General features: G+C 35.7%; 2 protein-coding genes across 5 annotated transcripts in view; one reads left to right on the top strand and one right to left on the bottom strand.

Annotated features, from left to right (window-relative positions):
• LRRN3 (leucine rich repeat neuronal 3) overlaps positions 1 to 4761 on the top strand; it is a 36388-nt gene extending 31627 nt beyond the window's left edge. The window contains 2 exon segments of the mRNA XM_015854143.2: positions 1610 to 2048; positions 2051 to 4761. Coding sequence (XP_015709629.1) covers positions 1961 to 2048; positions 2051 to 4065 — 2103 coding nt within the window. The 5' untranslated portion in view covers positions 1610 to 1960 and the 3' untranslated portion in view covers positions 4066 to 4761.
• Positions 1 to 17176, bottom strand: part of IMMP2L (inner mitochondrial membrane peptidase subunit 2) — a 429096-nt gene that overhangs the window by 249161 nt on the left and 162759 nt on the right. The window lies entirely within an intron of this gene.

The following is a 17176-nucleotide window of genomic DNA, read 5'->3' as shown; positions in this document are numbered from 1 at the left end:
ATTTCAGTATAACTGGGCCTTTTCCATAAAAACATATTATTAATCCTCAAAACAGCAGAATGTTTTCTGTATGTTTACCTCACACATTGTCTGTTCACTTTTTTTAATATATTTGCATGTTAAAGTAAAATATTAAATTTCCTTAGACATATGTAACATACAAGCCATAAACACCTGCCAAATGTTCTTCAAATTGGCCCAATTCTCATGCCAATCAGTATGGTCCAACACCTTTCCTCTGAGCTGATATGGTCTGTCTATTTGATCAATATGTCCAGTCCTCCTGGGCCTGCAAAGGAAATCTGAAATCCAAACCCTTGACACTTGACTTTTGTAATTCTCTCTATCGATACCAACAACACCTCAGAAGTTATTTATCAACGTCAATGAAGCATTGATTCTCATCTTACAGTTTGTAAACAATGTCACTGTGAATTTTAATGCAAGAGGCAAAGGGGAAAAGGGCACAGATGTGTATAATAATGTGTCAGTCTTCTCTAGTCTTTAATGTATAGTTAAAGTTAGCGTATAGACTATTTTCTGAAGTAAATGCAGCAGCTAATGAATACTGCTTCAAATATAAAACACGGACACTTTCGAATTATATCACTTGGAATGCAAATACACTCACAGTAGGACATTTTTTCCACAGAAAAAAAAATAAGTAGACAACAAAAATCTGAAGAAAAGACACATTTGACACTTTGGGACAAACTCCTGTCTTTATTATCATTTGAGATATGAAATAGACCTGTAACAACATTGAAAATTTCAGATTCCTGCAGGGCTATGGATTGAAGAAGCAATTGCTAGTGTCAACTATTTTTCTTTTCTTGCCTCTTTAAACACACTTTTCTTGTGGTCTTTTTTTTAACCCCTTGCAATTGGAATTATTGAAGCCAAAATATCCATGGCAGTATTCAGACTAGGTATGTCCAGATGACAACCTATTTACTACGAGGTACAGTCTTCTTTCTAATTATTACTTAAAGAAGGAGGTGGGGAGGGGAAGTTTTATTCCTAAGCAGCAGCTACGAAATGAATCAGAAAATAATAAAACTAGTGGATTATTAATTTTGTGTATTTCTGTGTAAATATCTCAGAGGCTCGTTAAGTATGTCACCATTAGAAATGAGTATTAATCCAACCATTTCATTTTCCTTTGATTACATGTAAGTTGTGTTCTTTATATTTTTAAGTTCCTCATTCAAAAGTTTTCGTGCTCTGTAGGATTTTGTTCAGTGTTTACATTTTCAAAGCCAAGAGAACTCAGCCTGCTTCTAGAGATAACTTTAAGAAAAAAGAAAATATTTTAAAGGGGTATGAAATATGTAGAAAAATCTCACTTATATTTTTTGCTTTGTACTTTGTGGATCTTCATCTTTCTTCAGAGCAATGCTCCACTGGATATATGACAAGCTACAAGTCTAAAGATATATTACTATATTAACTTCATTTATGCTATTCGGATACCACTACAATACTCCAGGCACCACAGTCATTTTCTTTTCTTACTTGCAATAATTAACATTAGAGAGCAAGAGATAGCTAAATTAATTTATAACTTTATAGTTTCTTATACTAATTATTTCCTCTTCTTATATTTTAGGTCATCCTGTCATTCCTGCAAACACTAATCAATCATGGGATTTGAAGTTAATACTACTAAATAAATGAATTGCTTAATCTCCTATGACCATCTATACATGCTTCATCTTCACAAAGCTTATCAATTTTATGTCATCAAGGACAGAGTGACCTTCATTTCCACAAAATGTCTCTTGCTACTGGACAAGTTGGTTGTAAATTTATCACTTATCCTCAGGAAGAAAGTCCTTCGAAATCTGCATTTGACAAATGCAAGTCTATGTTTTATCAATTGACCGGGTCATACTGAATTCCAAAATCGTGACCGTGGAATACTAAAGGGTCTCTTACTTTTCTGAACATTTCAGCTAAAATGAAGGACATGAAACTGAAAATTAATTTTCTCCTTGGCCTAGTTATCACTGCAGTGGTACAGGCTGTAGGAAAAAAAGCAGACTGCCCAGACCTTGGTTCACTCCCCGGTCTGTATATATGGAGGTTCCGACAGTGGACTGTAATGATCTAGGCCTTTTTAATTTTCCAGCCAGACTGCCTGCTGACACACAGGTTTTACTACTACAGACTAACAATATTGGAAAAATTGAACACTCAGTAGACTTCCCAGTGAATTTAACTGGTCTAGACTTATCTCAGAACAATTTATCCTCGGTGGCGAGTATTAATCTTACAAAAATACCACATTTGCTTTCTGTGTACCTGGAAGAAAACAAACTTACTGAACTCCCTGAAGAATGTCTCTCTGGACTCCACAACTTACAAGAGCTTTACATTAATCATAACATGCTTTCTATGATTGCACCGGGAGCTTTCATAGGCCTCAGTAATCTTCTCAGACTTCATCTCAATTCAAATGGTCTGCAAATGATCAACAGTAAGTGGTTCGAAGCTATTCCTAATCTGGAGATTCTCATGATTGGAGAAAATCCAATAATCAGAATTGAAGATATGAACTTTAAGCCTCTTATCAATCTGCGCAGCCTAGTTTTAGCCAGCATAAATCTCACTGAAATACCAGATAATGCTTTGGCTGGCCTTGAAAATTTAGAAAGCATTTCCTTCTATGATAATAGATTTGTTAAAGTGCCCCATATTGCTCTTCAGAAGGTTACAAATCTCAAATTTCTGGATCTAAATAAGAATCCTATTAACAGAATACGAAGAGGAGATTTTAGCAATATGCTCCACCTGAAAGAGTTAGGAATTAATAATATGCCTGAACTGATTTCCATAGATAGTCTTGCTGTTGATAATTTACCAGATTTAAGAAAAATAGAAGCTACCAACAACCCAAGATTATCATACATTCATCCAAATGCTTTCTACAGACTTCCAAAGCTGGAATCACTCATGCTCAACAGCAATGCACTGAGTGCCCTGTACCGCAGTACAATAGAATCATTGCCTAACTTGAAGGAAGTCAGTATACACAGCAATCCCATTAGATGTGATTGTGTCATCCGCTGGATTAACATGAACAAAACAAATATCCGCTTCATGGAGCCAGAGTCTCTGTTTTGTGTAGACCCTCCTGAATTCCAAGGCCAGAATGTGAGACAGATACACTTCCGGGAAATGATGGAAATCTGTCTCCCTCTGATAGCTCCCGAAAGTTTTCCATCTACTTTGGATTTAAAAACTGGCAGCCATATTTCCTTACACTGCAGAGCAACAGCAGAGCCAGAACCTGAAATCTACTGGATAACACCATCAGGACATAAACTTTTGCCTAATACTATTTCTGATAAATACTACATCCATTCTGAAGGAACATTAGACATAAGTGATGTAACACAGAAAGAAAGTGGTTTATACACATGCATAGCAACGAATTTAGTTGGGGCAGATCTAAAGTCAATCATGATTAAAGTGGATGGCTCTCTCCCTCAGGACAGCAATGGACCTTTAAATATCAAAATCAAAGATGTAAGATCTAATTCTGTCTTGGTTTCATGGAAAGCAAGTTCTAAAATTCTCAAGTCCAGTGTTAGATGGACTGCTTTTCTGAAAGCGGAAAACTCTCAGGCTGCACAGAGCGCTCGAGTACCATCTGATATAAAGGTATATAACCTCACACATCTAAATCCATCAACTGAATACAAAATCTGTATAGATATTCCCACTATTTATCCACAGAATAAGAAACAATGCGTCAACGTAACTACTAAAGGACTAGATATGGCAGTGAAAGGCTATGAAAAGAACAGCATAATAGGATTTCTTGCCTGCCTTGGTGCTCTTCTGGGAATTATCTCTATGGTGTATCTCTACAGCTGCATCTCACGAGACCTGAACAATGATGTTCCACACAACTATCTAAAGAATTACCTGAAGAAACAATCCTTTTCACTCAATGAGCTTTATCCTCCTCTAATCAGTCTTTGGGACATGGGCAAAGAAAAAAGCACAGCAATGGAAGTTAAATCAACTCTAATAGGCGTACCAACTAATATGTCATAAATATCACTTAATTTCTGAAATAAAAAGCACAGGACTGTATATGTGCTAAATAAAAAAGAAACAAGAACAACTGTATCTTTTAGAAATTAGATGCCTGGACTTTGCTGCTGACAAATAGGAATAAGTACTGCCTCAGCATAAGAGAAGAATTTTAACTAAGGCTTCTAAGGGTGTTCTACCAACCAAATACAATTAACTTCATTTTCTAGAACTTTCCTGAGACTTTTACGTCTGGAATACAGTGCAAGTAGCCAAGAACGTTTTCTGGTTTTATTTGGTTGTTTTGTTTGTTTTTGTTTTTTTTACTATTACTTACAAGTAGTGGAACTGAGCAATACCTCCTCCTGTGCTGTATTACACACAATAGCCACGAGTTTTGCAGTGAAAGCTATACTAGGATTGATACATGGTGTAATGAAATGGACAATTCTGTAGAGTAGACACAGTGAGTATGTGAAATTTTTTTAAGAGGAAAATACATTTTTGATTAAAATCAAAACCGTTTTTGGCTTGTTTGTTTCTAGAGAAGTATTTGGGGTGCTCTTGTCTGACAATAAACAAACTCAGATAAGATCTGATAAAATATTTCCTTCCATATTCTCCTGTTGAAATGCCAGTTGGAGCACATAGGTTATTTTTGCTGGTTTTAGGCTGTACAACTGCAATGACCCGCATAATAAACACTTTCACAAAGTACTTACTCATACTGCTAAGTAATAATAACTGTATTTTATATATTGCTTAATGTGGGAGGAAGAAAAGAGAAGGGATCTCCTGGAAAGAGTCCAGCAGAGGGAGACAAAGATAATAAAGGGCCTGAAGTATCTCCCCTATGAGGCAAGGCTGAGTAACCTGGGTCTGTTCAGCCTTGAGAAAAGAAGATCGAGAGGGGATCTTATTAATGTTTATAAGTACCTTAAATGTGGGAGTCAAAGAGACATGGCCAACCTCTTTTCAGTGATCTGTGGGGACAGGACAAGGGGAAATGGCCACAAACGGGAGCATACAAAGTCCTGCATCAATATGCAAAGAAACTTCTTCACAGTGAGGGTGAGCACTGGAACAGGCGGCCCAGGGGGGTTGTGGATTCTCCTGCTGTGGAAATATTCAAGGCCTGCCTGGACACCTACCTGTGCAGACTGCTGTAGGGAGCCTGTTTTGCAGAGGGATTGGACATGATGATCTCTAGAGGTCCCTTCCAACCCCTACAGTTCTGTGATTCTTTGAAGGGCAGAAAGGAGACATAAGAATGACAGGGAAATAGATTATTAGCTACTGACAAAAGCAAGTTCTAAGCTACTTTGGTATTTTTCCAGAAGACTGAAAATTAAATGCATTTTTAGACTCAGAACATATAAATCCAATATTTTGGCTTCAATCAAAAGGGAAATTCAGTTATTAGTAACGTCTAAACTTAAGGCTGTGATAAACTGAACTCATCTGTTTTGAACAGCTTAGATATATTAAGGATTTCTTTGTAGACATACACACTTCTCTTAGCAATAACAACTGACTAGTTTATAAACCACCCCAGCTTTCACAATCTAACAAGCAATAAATGACTGACAGAAACATTATTAGTAGAAATGAAATAAATGAAATGAAATGAGAACAATGAATACCTGACTACTCGTATCAAAGTTAAAATCCTCATGAGAGCAAGACTGAGCCCATAAGCAGCAAATGTGCTCAAAATCCTGTTGATCAGAATTTTGATCACAAGCCAAAAGCGACTCTTGCAGAATAACAACTATCAAGTCTGCTCGAGAAAAGACATCTGACCATTAAGATGGCTGAAGATATGGTGACTCCAGATATAGAAACTGACAAAGTTTTACATTATTTCAATTAATGATTATAAATACAAACTGGAAGAATGAAGAAAATAAGTTATCGCTGAATTTTGTAACTAGAGAATGAAATATTAACCTTTTGAATCAAGCAACATGTTGAACTTAATCTTAGAGCAGAAACAAGAATCTCTTTCAGGCAAAAACAGCTCAGAACAGTTTTATAAAACATGAACAAAAGCATGAAAATCCTTTCCCCCACGTCCGTCCCCCAAATAAGTCCTGATTATATCTACTTTAATTAAATATCACATTACAAGCTTTCATTTCTAGATAAATTGCATTAGCGTACAGAATTCTTGTACTAAACTGCTGAGTAACTAAGTGTATCTCACAAGCATTTGAACAACTCTGTAATCTATCTTGATATCAAATGAAAATATACCTTACATTTTAAAGAAGAAACTCATGATCCCATTGCTTACTTGTTCAGATTTAAATGATTTATCTCTCCAAAAGAAAAATACATTGCATTTCATTAAATAACATTGCAGTCCTCCTCTCACGTGACTTTGAGGAAGTTTCATAACTTAACAAATTCCTCAATCCATCTCTGAAAGACTGAGATTTTGTTTTTATTAGGAAAACAAAACTTTGGTAACCAAACAAACAGAAAGACACATTTCCAGTAATCACTATGAAACTGAGTAATATTCTTTATTTATGCAAGTGTGTTCTCACAGCTATCATTTAGAAGTTCTACTTCAAGGAATACTAGAGGAAAATGTCCCAAAGAACATGGTCAAGAAGATCATAAGACATTAATTCAGTGTTTGGACTCACTTGCCTTCCCCTTTCTGTCAGCTAATAGACTGAAAATAGCAATGCTCTATTCATGGAAAGACTAACCATTTAATTCTTGGTAAAACATTTATAAATATCTATTCCAATATTCCATCAGTTAACACAGACAAGAAGATATATGTGTAGATTTAAATTTCTGCTCTAGATACTATGATGTGAAACTGTAACCTCAAATGGTAGCTACAAAGTATATAAAAAAATGCTAATTTCCTCTTAAAAACAAAACACAACAAAACAAAGAAAAAACATTTCCAAAATTCACTAAAAAAAAATGCTGTCTGTTTATGTAACCTTAACCAATCACCTCAAGACGACTTAAAGAATAAATGGAGATTCTTTCCTCAATCTTTTGCTTGTTAGTCATAGAAAAGACACAAGGATCAACAATTATCAAGTAGTATTTGTTATCAGAAGCCACAAAAGATGTTTCAGAAAAAGTGCCTCTATAATGTAGAAAATAAGTTATTTACTAAATGATTCCTGAAGAACAGGGGAGAAAGATGCACTGAATAGAGTAAAATCAGATTCTTGAGAAGAAACTTTACATTGCAGAAAGTGTGCAATCAGTATGAAAACCATAGTAGACATTTTTAAGGATACAGTTAAACAAAACAATGAGAATAACCTTTGAGCATAAGCCACTAAAGACAGGCCATGGTTAATATCTCACCTCATGCTTGGGAAAAGATCAGCTACCATCTACTGTTTTTGTAGAGGTTATAAACTAGATAACTGGAAACATACATTGAGTTTAAAAGTACTGGTGTACCAAAGATCGTATCACTCCATCATAATACAGCTTATCAAAAGACATCTTGGATAAAACTGAAGGGGGGAATGACAGAAAAAATTAAACAAGTGATTCTTTTAGAACACTTTGGGGCTCCAAGATCAACAGTGGAAAGATGATGAAATAAACTGCTAATTAGGAAAAATATTCATTTATGTGGAATATGGATCGACCTTACCAACTAATTGGTTTTGTAGAATAGTTGGTTGACCTACAAAATGTGTAATTTGAATAGTCTTCAGATTAATACCAGTGGAAAACAACCTGAATCAGTCTCCTAGGGAAAAGTCCAAAGAGATGCTGGTGAGAATACAATGCTACAACAATAGCCACACAACAAGAAGGATTATGAAAACAGTAGAAATATTCTACGAACAGAATGTGAAGCTAATGAGATAAAAATCCAACTGAGATGTCAAAGTTTGTGAAATGAAAATAAAAAATACCTAAATTATCAATTTAACAGTTCTAGAAGTTGGGTTTTACATAAAATAATTGCAATTACTCACGTAAATACATAATTCCACTTCGGTTATGACTAAAACGTGGTGAGTGGAATATTAAAGAACATGGCCGTATCCTATCATTTGAGATCTGTCCTTTGAAACTGAGAATTGACCTATTCAATAAAAGGAGGTGAATCCCCTTAGGAAAAAAAAAAAGTAAAATCTGGTGTTCTTCAAACATTGAAGTGATTTTATACGATTTCTTTAGGCATTAAGGGAAAAAACTTCCATTGTCATTTGCCAAATGACTGTGACTGTGAAGGTATTTACATAGCATGAATTAATAACAAGTCGTGAAATGAAATGCAGATACATAGTGTTGACATTCTTGTAGAGCACTCAATTTGCACTGAACTAACAATTTCAGATTTTTTAAAGTCCCTTTGGAAAAAACAAACAAACAAACAAACAAAAAGACGTTTAATTCTTTCTAATTCCCAACCCACAAAGACACTGAAATAGGATCCTGCAAACCAATAGCCTTCAAAGCAACTGAATCTTTTGCTAAGTCATTCCTCCTTTCAGAGGAAGATTAAAATTAGAAATAAAAGTCCTCTTGCTGCTGTTTAATTTTCACTTGCTCAGGTTTGTTTTGTTGTGGGTGTTTTTTTTTGTTGTTGCTGTTTTGGGGTTTTTTGTTTGTTTTTGTTTTTGTTTTGTTTTTGTTTTTTGTTGCTTGTTTGTTTACTTTTTGTTGTGGTTTTTTTTTCTTCAGCTTCAACAGCTTCAATTGTCTTTACACCCTTTTTGCTCTAAGTCCTTTCCTTTGCCCTGCTGCCTCCCATACCTTCCAAGCACCCTGTTACTTCTTTGCTCATTTTCTGCTACTTTTGTTTTAGTCATAAACATCATTTCCAACACTGCAAGGGCAGATGCTGTCTGACTTAACAGAGAAATTATCAAGTGAACATCATATGTGGGAAGAAAATATTGAATATCAAAACATAAATATTAAAGAAAGACCTGGAATTCTTAAAGAAAAACCTGCTTTACAAAAAGATCAGCTTATGACAGAACTATCTTGTATAAAGCATAAAAATATAATGACACTCAAATGAAAATAATAATAGTAATGTGGGAGTAAGGTAAAGCTGAAAGGGCAGGCAATTTGGGCAGATGGCCTATTCCTGATCCTAAAATAGCGGATGTTCTTTTTAACATTACAGTTTAGAAGAGTGGAAAACTGCTCCATCTGCTCTACCCTTATGTAGCCATTGTTCCTCATTCATGTTGATTGCAATTTCATGCTGTGCTCCAAATAGCCATAATGCTTGTGGGAACCACAAACCTACACTCTGTATGTATTCAGGTGCAAAGAGAAATTTAGAATAAATGGCCAAAAGAACAAAATATTTATCATAATTGGAATTTATTGATCCAAGACCATTAATATTCGTATTTCTACAAAATATGCCATCTCATGGTATATGGGAATTTGGAAATGTGGGAAATTCAACCCCACAGGTTGAATTCACTGATTCTCTCCCACCCACTCAAAGTATATAGTCCTGGAACAACATGATCATCTAATACAATTTACCAAAGCAGGAATTCTCCACTGAAACAGAGAAATGAATGAAAGCATATGGAAAAATATCTTCCTAGAGCCACAGTAAAGAATCCCACTTTTCCTTCTAAGAATTACCCATTAAAGATACCAAGATACACAGATTGATGGGTTCTGTGCACTACTCTGTTACAGGACTCATTGTGTGCTCCCACTAGAACTTGAAAGAAAACAGAAATGCTGAGGGCAGCCACACATTTAAAAGATACGGATATCTCAGTGCTAAATCAAGCATGAGGGAAGGATATAGCTCTCGCTTCAAAATGTCCTCGTGACACAATGATAACCTCTAAATTATTATTATCAACCATACTGGTTGATTCCTTTTTAACAGTTCAACTCAACTTTTATTTTTATGTGCCATACAGATTTACATTCAGATTTCCCATGAGTAATACAACAATTATATAGCTTAATATATTAACTTGAGACTGGATTTGATGAGACAGAACTGTTGGCTGTTGGAGAGACAGCTCTCATGTTCACAGAGAAGGAAAACAAATCTGAAAAGATTTGTGTTCTTTACAAGATATTCAGAAGTGATCTCTTCAGTTCTGACTAGTACTGAAGATTTCTACAGAAACATACTCATTTCACCCTCCATCACCTATGATTACCTGAAAGTAGGGCCTGTAAGGCAGTAAGTAATAGTCTCTTCACCTGATAGAAGGCAGGAACAAGGAAGATATTGGGACACTAATTGAACATACACTCAGTAAATGTGGTTTCCAATGATATCACAACAGTGCAAAAATGACCTTATTCATATTTTTAATGCAACCTTAAAGGATACATAAGACTATCTCTGTAATAACAGTAAATAAATAAATAAACAAACAGATAGATAGATAGATAGATAGATAGATAGATAGATAGATAGATAGATAAATAAGCCATTACTAAACTGAGGTATGCAACAGTGTGGACAACACCAAATAGAGTGAAAAAATGATTGTTGCTTTTCAAGCTAACCAAACAATTTGTATTTTAGCATGTGAACACAACTCAGATTCCCTGAGGCAGCTGTTGGGCCTAAAATTTGAGGGCAGATTCTTGTCAGATTTTTAAAAAATATATACATAATACTCTTAACATTTATGATGTTTTGTTTGTGTCTCAACCATGAATTTCAGCTAAACTTAAAAGCATACATGCTCTCACAAGTTTATTTGAAGTAACGTAATACATGAACACCACCATCTCAATTCCATTTTTTTTTTTAAAGCCATGTAAGATGAGCTTTATGGGTCACTTAGAACTTGGGATATTCTATGGTTCTATGACTCTAAGGGGATTTCAATACTCAAGGTAGGATAAAATGTTATGACTTCCAAACTCTTAATTTAAACTACAAAATAACACTCTCCACCATCACAACACATGCATATTCACATTATCATGTCAAAATCAGTGTGTTAGAGATCCAATTCCAAATTACTCTCTTTTCAGTCCTTCCAGGAACATCAGTCTCTTTCTCACCCCTTTCATAACTTTTCCATTCATTTAGCATTAACTTACTGTTGGCTCCTATTAAAAAATCACATTAGCATGGGCATGCAGTCTTCTTTTTTAATCATTATTTCATTAATGCTTCATATTTTCCCCAGTTTCCTACAAAATGTGTCTTTCCCGATCTTATTTGTTATGATTCTTGCAGAATTATGTGAAGAAAAAAAAAAAAAAAGCTAAGGCTTAATTCTACGGATTTGAGTGCAAATTTCAAGTGCAGCTCAAGGAAAATTGCATCTTTCAATAAACTAGATATAGGATGCACAGTCCTTACCACAAACACCATCCAGAGCCTGACAAAAAAACAGAGGAGAGTTCAGTCAAATTTTAATGTATCTCAAGCAACACTGAAATTCCCGCAGCCCAGTTTCCCCAGCATTCTTCAACAGTTAACTCTTCTTCACTTTTAACTTTATGTTAACTGAATCTCAATCTCTCTCTGGTCTTCAAAAAGCCGATTAAAATGTAGGATGTCCACTCGTTACAGAACAATTTTAAGTTATTTCTAATTTGTATGCTGTTGGCTTTATTAGAAAGATAAAGCAGAAAGAAACTAATGTTATTCATCCACACTTTTGAAATCATATAACTGTTTCTGAGCATACACAAATAAACACATGCTATAGCAAAGTTCTACTGAAGACAGTATAAAAGCAACGTACATCATTCATTTAAATGAAAATATGACATAGATTTTTAATTACAACAAAATGGGAAAAGAAGGATATTATTAATTTAAAATACTTTAAATATAAAATTTTGTGGAGAACATCTGTTTCAGAATTAAATAATTAAATATCTGCCAAAGAAATATTGGGCACTTTATAATTGTAAGCAACAGCACAGGAATGTTCTTTGCATTCAGTCACAAACAAAATTCATATGCTGTACAATATATCCTAAACTATACTCTAATAAATTTATTGCAAGATACCACCAAAAATTCAGGATTCCCTAAGATTCAAATTCCTCCCCACTTAAAAATTTGCATAAGCCTGCTTCTGCTATTCATCACTAACAATCAATTATCTTCCTACAAAGTTTCCTAGGCATTAGCTTTTATTCCTCCTCCTTTTGTCTCCTTCATCTGAAAATGTATTTTTGTTTCAATTATCTTAAATGTGAATGTTCCCCATCTTTGTATGCCACACAACATCATTCTCCCACTATCAGCATCTTCCCTTTTGTTTAACATTCTGACACTAAACTCTATTATTCCCTTTCCAAAACAAATATTCCACTGCACTGGAAGTATATAAGAATATAAATTCTCCTTGATAAAACCCTTACATTCAAATGTGCCGTATATAAAGAGATGACTTTCCTGTCATTTTTAATAATTAAGAGTGTGGAAACCATGTCATAAATATTCAGAAAATGAGAGAAAATCTAAGGAAGGGGAAAAAAATGTTTAAAACAAATAAATGTAGACTACAAATCCCATCATACATTGTTAACATAAAGCACGCACCATCACCACAAAGGTGATGAAAAATCAAAAGCTGTAGATACTCAATGATAGGTAAATCAATGATAAAAAATAAATGGTAGCAGAGGGTGAATGAAGTATTTTAGAACAAATCAGGAAGAAGACAGAAGAGTGAGGCCAAACAGGATGAAACTGCTAATGGATCAAGTTGGCAACAGCAATAAATAGCTAAATATGAGAACAATGAATGGATGAAGGAGCTTCTACATGTAGTTTTCACAGAATCACAGAATCGTAGGGATTGGAAGGGACATCCAAAGATCATCAAGTCCAACCCCCCTGCCAAAGCAGGTTCCCTACACCAGGTTGCACAGGTAGGCATCCAGGCGGGTCTTGAATATCTCCATAGAAGGAGACTCCACAACACCCCTGGGCAGCCTGTTCCAGTGCTCTGTCACCCTTGCTGTAAAGTTCTTGCACATATTTGTGCAGAACTTCCTGTGCTCCAGTTTCTGGCCATTTCCACTTGTTCTTTCTCCACACACTGCTGAAGAGTCTGGCCTTGCCACGTTGCCCCCCACACCTTAGACATTTATAGACCTGGATCAGGTCCCCTCTCAGTCTTCTTTTCTCAAGGCTAATCAGACCCAGTTCACTTAGCTTTTCCTCATAGGGTAGATGCTTCAGACTCTTCACCATTTTTGTGGCCCTCCGCTAGACTCCTTCTAAGAGATCCCTGTCTTTTTTGTACTGGGGAGCTCAAAACTGGACACAGTACTCTACATGAGGCCTTACCAGGGCATAGTAGTAGGGGAGGATCACCTCCCTCGACTTGCTGGCCACGCTCTTTGTAATGCACCCCAGTATGCCATTGGCCTTTTTGGCTACAAGGGCACACTGCTGGCTCATGGCCAACCTGTCATCCACCAGGACACCCAGGTCCCTCTCTGCAGAGCTCCTCTGCACATGAGCTCTCCAGTTTTAATGATGGAGAAAAGTAGGGCAGAAAAAAGGTACAGGAAAGACTGTTGAAGAGGAATGGAGACATGGGTCTAACTGTCTGTCCTGGTATCATGAGAATTAATGGTAACAATAGATCAATCAGTAGCTGAAAGCAAATTTTGGAGAAATTTGGAAGTGTCGGTATTGACAAAGCAGGAGAAAGACTAATGATTAAGAGACAAAGGAACAGCTAAAGAAAACCAGTGACCTTGAAGACACCGTGAAACATACATATCCCATACATATCCAGATGTCCAGAACAAAGCAAGATAAGAATTAACAAGAATAGGAAAGACAGACAAGACAGTAGGAGTACACAATTTGATTTGTTCAAAATATTTAGGAAAGAAAAAAAAAAAGAAAAAAAAAACCCTGCAAGAAGCTTCTGAAATCTGTAGGAGACAATCTTGTTTAGGAGATAAATTATAATTTCTATATCTTATGAGAAACAATAAGCCAAGTGTCAAGAAAGAAGTTACTATACTAATTGAAAAACAACTAATACAAAAGTAGTTATTAACAAGTGAAGAGAAATAAAGGCTCAGACAATGGGAAAAAAAAGCATGTTTGGAAAGTCTGGCTAAAGTGAGGAAGGCAGCTCTAACAGGTATGGTCATTTGGGAGGCTTCATTCAAGAGACAATTGAAAGCTTATAATCCTGTGTTATTAGGCAAAATAAGAAATCTCAGTGGGAAGGAGACATTGATGCCTCTAATTAAGGACAAAGCTCAAAGTCCAGGAACTACTTAACAGTATCAATTACAATGACACTAATAACTAATTAAGGTTTGTGATTTTGTAAACATTACCACAGTCACAGCAATTCTTATTGTTTCTTTCACAAAGCCTCAAAATACTAAATAATTTTAATTATTTAAATTATTATTTAATAATTTAATTACTCCACTTTTTAAAAAAGCCTATCATTGTCAAACAGACTACAAGCTTAAATAAAAAGAAATGGTGAGAGGAGGACTAGAGGAGAGAATGCAGAAAACAAAACTAAAATTAAGAGGAAAGTAGGAAAGCAATGATTTCATATCGTATAAGTTACACTAATACACTTAAGTTATGTGTGAAAATACTCACTGAAGCTAGAGGCAGACAGAACACAACACGAAAAACATCAATTAAAATAAATTATTTCCCTTCAAGAATGGAAGTTCTCACTAACTTAAAAAATAAGTGAAGACTTGAAGGTGAGGCAGACTGAATAATCTAGTTAGGGTGTCTGTGTATAAACGCAGAACATGTACAGATGCCCCACAGATCTATTTTGGGGACACTGGATTTAGTAAGTCCATAAAGTGTAACCCAACTACCTTGGGTCCAAGTGGACTTGAACATAATCAGTCTGACAGAAAGGAACATTAACTTAGTTTCACATCCTCCACCCCTGATTAGCTTGGAAGGATCCCACATTCCTATAGAAAGGCGCTAAAATACCCAGTACTATCCATGGTAGTTTGAGCAATAATCTACAGCACTCAGAGGGTAGTGGTTAATGATCTGCAGAGAACTGATATAAGCAGTCTTCCTAAGGGCTCTATTCTGGGATTTATCCTACTTAGCATCTTTATCAATGACTTGGAGGAGGAGGTAAAATCATTATCAAGTGTGACAGCACTAAAGCGGAGGATGCAGTTGTTATGTCTGTGGACAGGGCTGCTGTGTAGGGGGAACTAGAAAGGCTGGAAAACTAGGCCAACAAGATCTCATGAAAGCAAAGAGACATGCAGATTTCTCACCTAGCATGGGCTACCCTTGAATAAGGCTGAGAATGGCTCACTGTGGAATAGCTCTGCTGAAAAAGACCTGGGGATCTTAATAACATTGGCTAAATATCCTCAGTAGTGACATTGTATACTGACAATATAATGAATTGTATTAGCATGAATGTAGCTGGTAGGCTGCGGAAAATGGTTTCTCCTCTTTACTCATCATTTGTTAGTATCTGTCTGCAATGCTATGTTCAATTCTTTGCTCCTCCTGTATGGGAAAGTCACTTGTCAACTGGAACAAGATCAATAGGACACTACCAGTTTGCTGGGGACAGAAGCACTTGCCCTAAAAGGAGAGGCTAAGGGTAGAGGACTGGGCTTGTTTGGCAGATAAAAAAAAAGGAATGGAAGAAAGTAGTTTTTCTGTATCTAAGAAGACAGAGTCAGGCAGGCATATGACTGAGGTGCAAAGCAGAAGAATGAGCAACAACCATGAACTGAAAGAGGGAGAAAAGGGAAGTCTCAACTAGATACAGGAAAAGTAATTAACTATAAGGAAAATAATCTTGGGAATAAGTTGCCTAGAGAAGTTCTGAAATTTCTGGCTTTGGAGATTGTTCAGCACCCAACTGGGAAAAGCAATAAGCAATGTGATCTGATTCACGGTTGACTCTGTTCTGAGCAGGAGGTTGAACTAGATGACCTTTCATCCAACCTGTGTAATTCTGCCAAAGAACTACATTCCCCCCAAAAAAGACTATATGAGATGCCAGCTACTCAGAGAAACAGAAGTATTTTAGCTGAAATGACTCAAAAGTTTTGATCAGGAATATCCTCTTATTAATACAAAAGGCTCCAGAATGACTGCAGCCTTGCAGAGGAGTTCTAGCTTGAGTAGGTTGTTAGGCTTTTGGAATCCCTAGATTTTAAAACTGTGTTCATGATGCAGTAAAATATCTCCATCTTGTTTCAATATGTGATCTTACATTATTTGAAAGATATTTACTCTACTTTTTTTCAAAATTCTTGGGAATTTCCTACATATGTATATCTATCATTTTCACTATGGTGTTCCTTTTAAGTGCCAAGATGCACAATTTTACATAAATGTAGAGCAACACACTGAAACTAAACATATAAACATTTCCTGCTTCTTTTCTTTCTTCCAACCCAGATGCGAGCAACTAAATATAACAAGCATCTTTTTTTTTTTTCTTTTTTTTTTCCTGAAATATAAAAAATTTAAAATAAATCCATCAACATGAAAAAAAGATTCAAATTACCTTCTTCCTTCTAAAAAAAGTATGAAACTTTGATGATCTGGAAATCTTTCCTTTTGTACTGCTAGGTATTTCACTTATCTGGGGAACGGTTTTACTCTGGACCTTCTATATTAGCACTTAGTTCAGCAACATTAGCAAGGTTAAAAAAGCAATAAAAAGGACATAAGAAAGAATAAAACAAACAAACAAACAAACGAAACAGAGACAGAATCCACCTATCCTCTATGGAAAATTATTGGAAATAGGTATGGTAAATACAGCAGAAATCAAGACATTCAGTCACACAGGAGAAAACTGATAATAAGCAGAGCTTAAGAATGATGTACAATCCCTGGCTGGTGGGAATGAAAAGCACTAAGTTGCATATGCATTAAATTCTGATTATAATGCAGTCAATTAGCATTCAGATATCTACACAGGAGTACAATTTTTAAAAAATCACATTGATCTTGTGTCTCAGACAAGGTTCAGCAGAAGATGCCTAACAGAGAGAAAAGGATCAGGGCGATAGTTCATTCCAGACCCTATTTCCACTCCGGGACCTCAGGAACTTCCTCAGCCAGGGGATCTTCATGCATCTTCATGTTTAAGAGCTTTCCAGGCACTCTTCCCTCATTAATTCATCTGATCAATTTTTTAACTTATGGAAG

This window comes from Coturnix japonica, chromosome 1 (genome assembly GCF_001577835.2).
Source record: "Coturnix japonica isolate 7356 chromosome 1, Coturnix japonica 2.1, whole genome shotgun sequence".
Lineage (NCBI taxonomy): Eukaryota > Metazoa > Chordata > Aves > Galliformes > Phasianidae > Coturnix > Coturnix japonica.
This window is presented reverse-complemented; position numbering and strand designations above follow the sequence as displayed.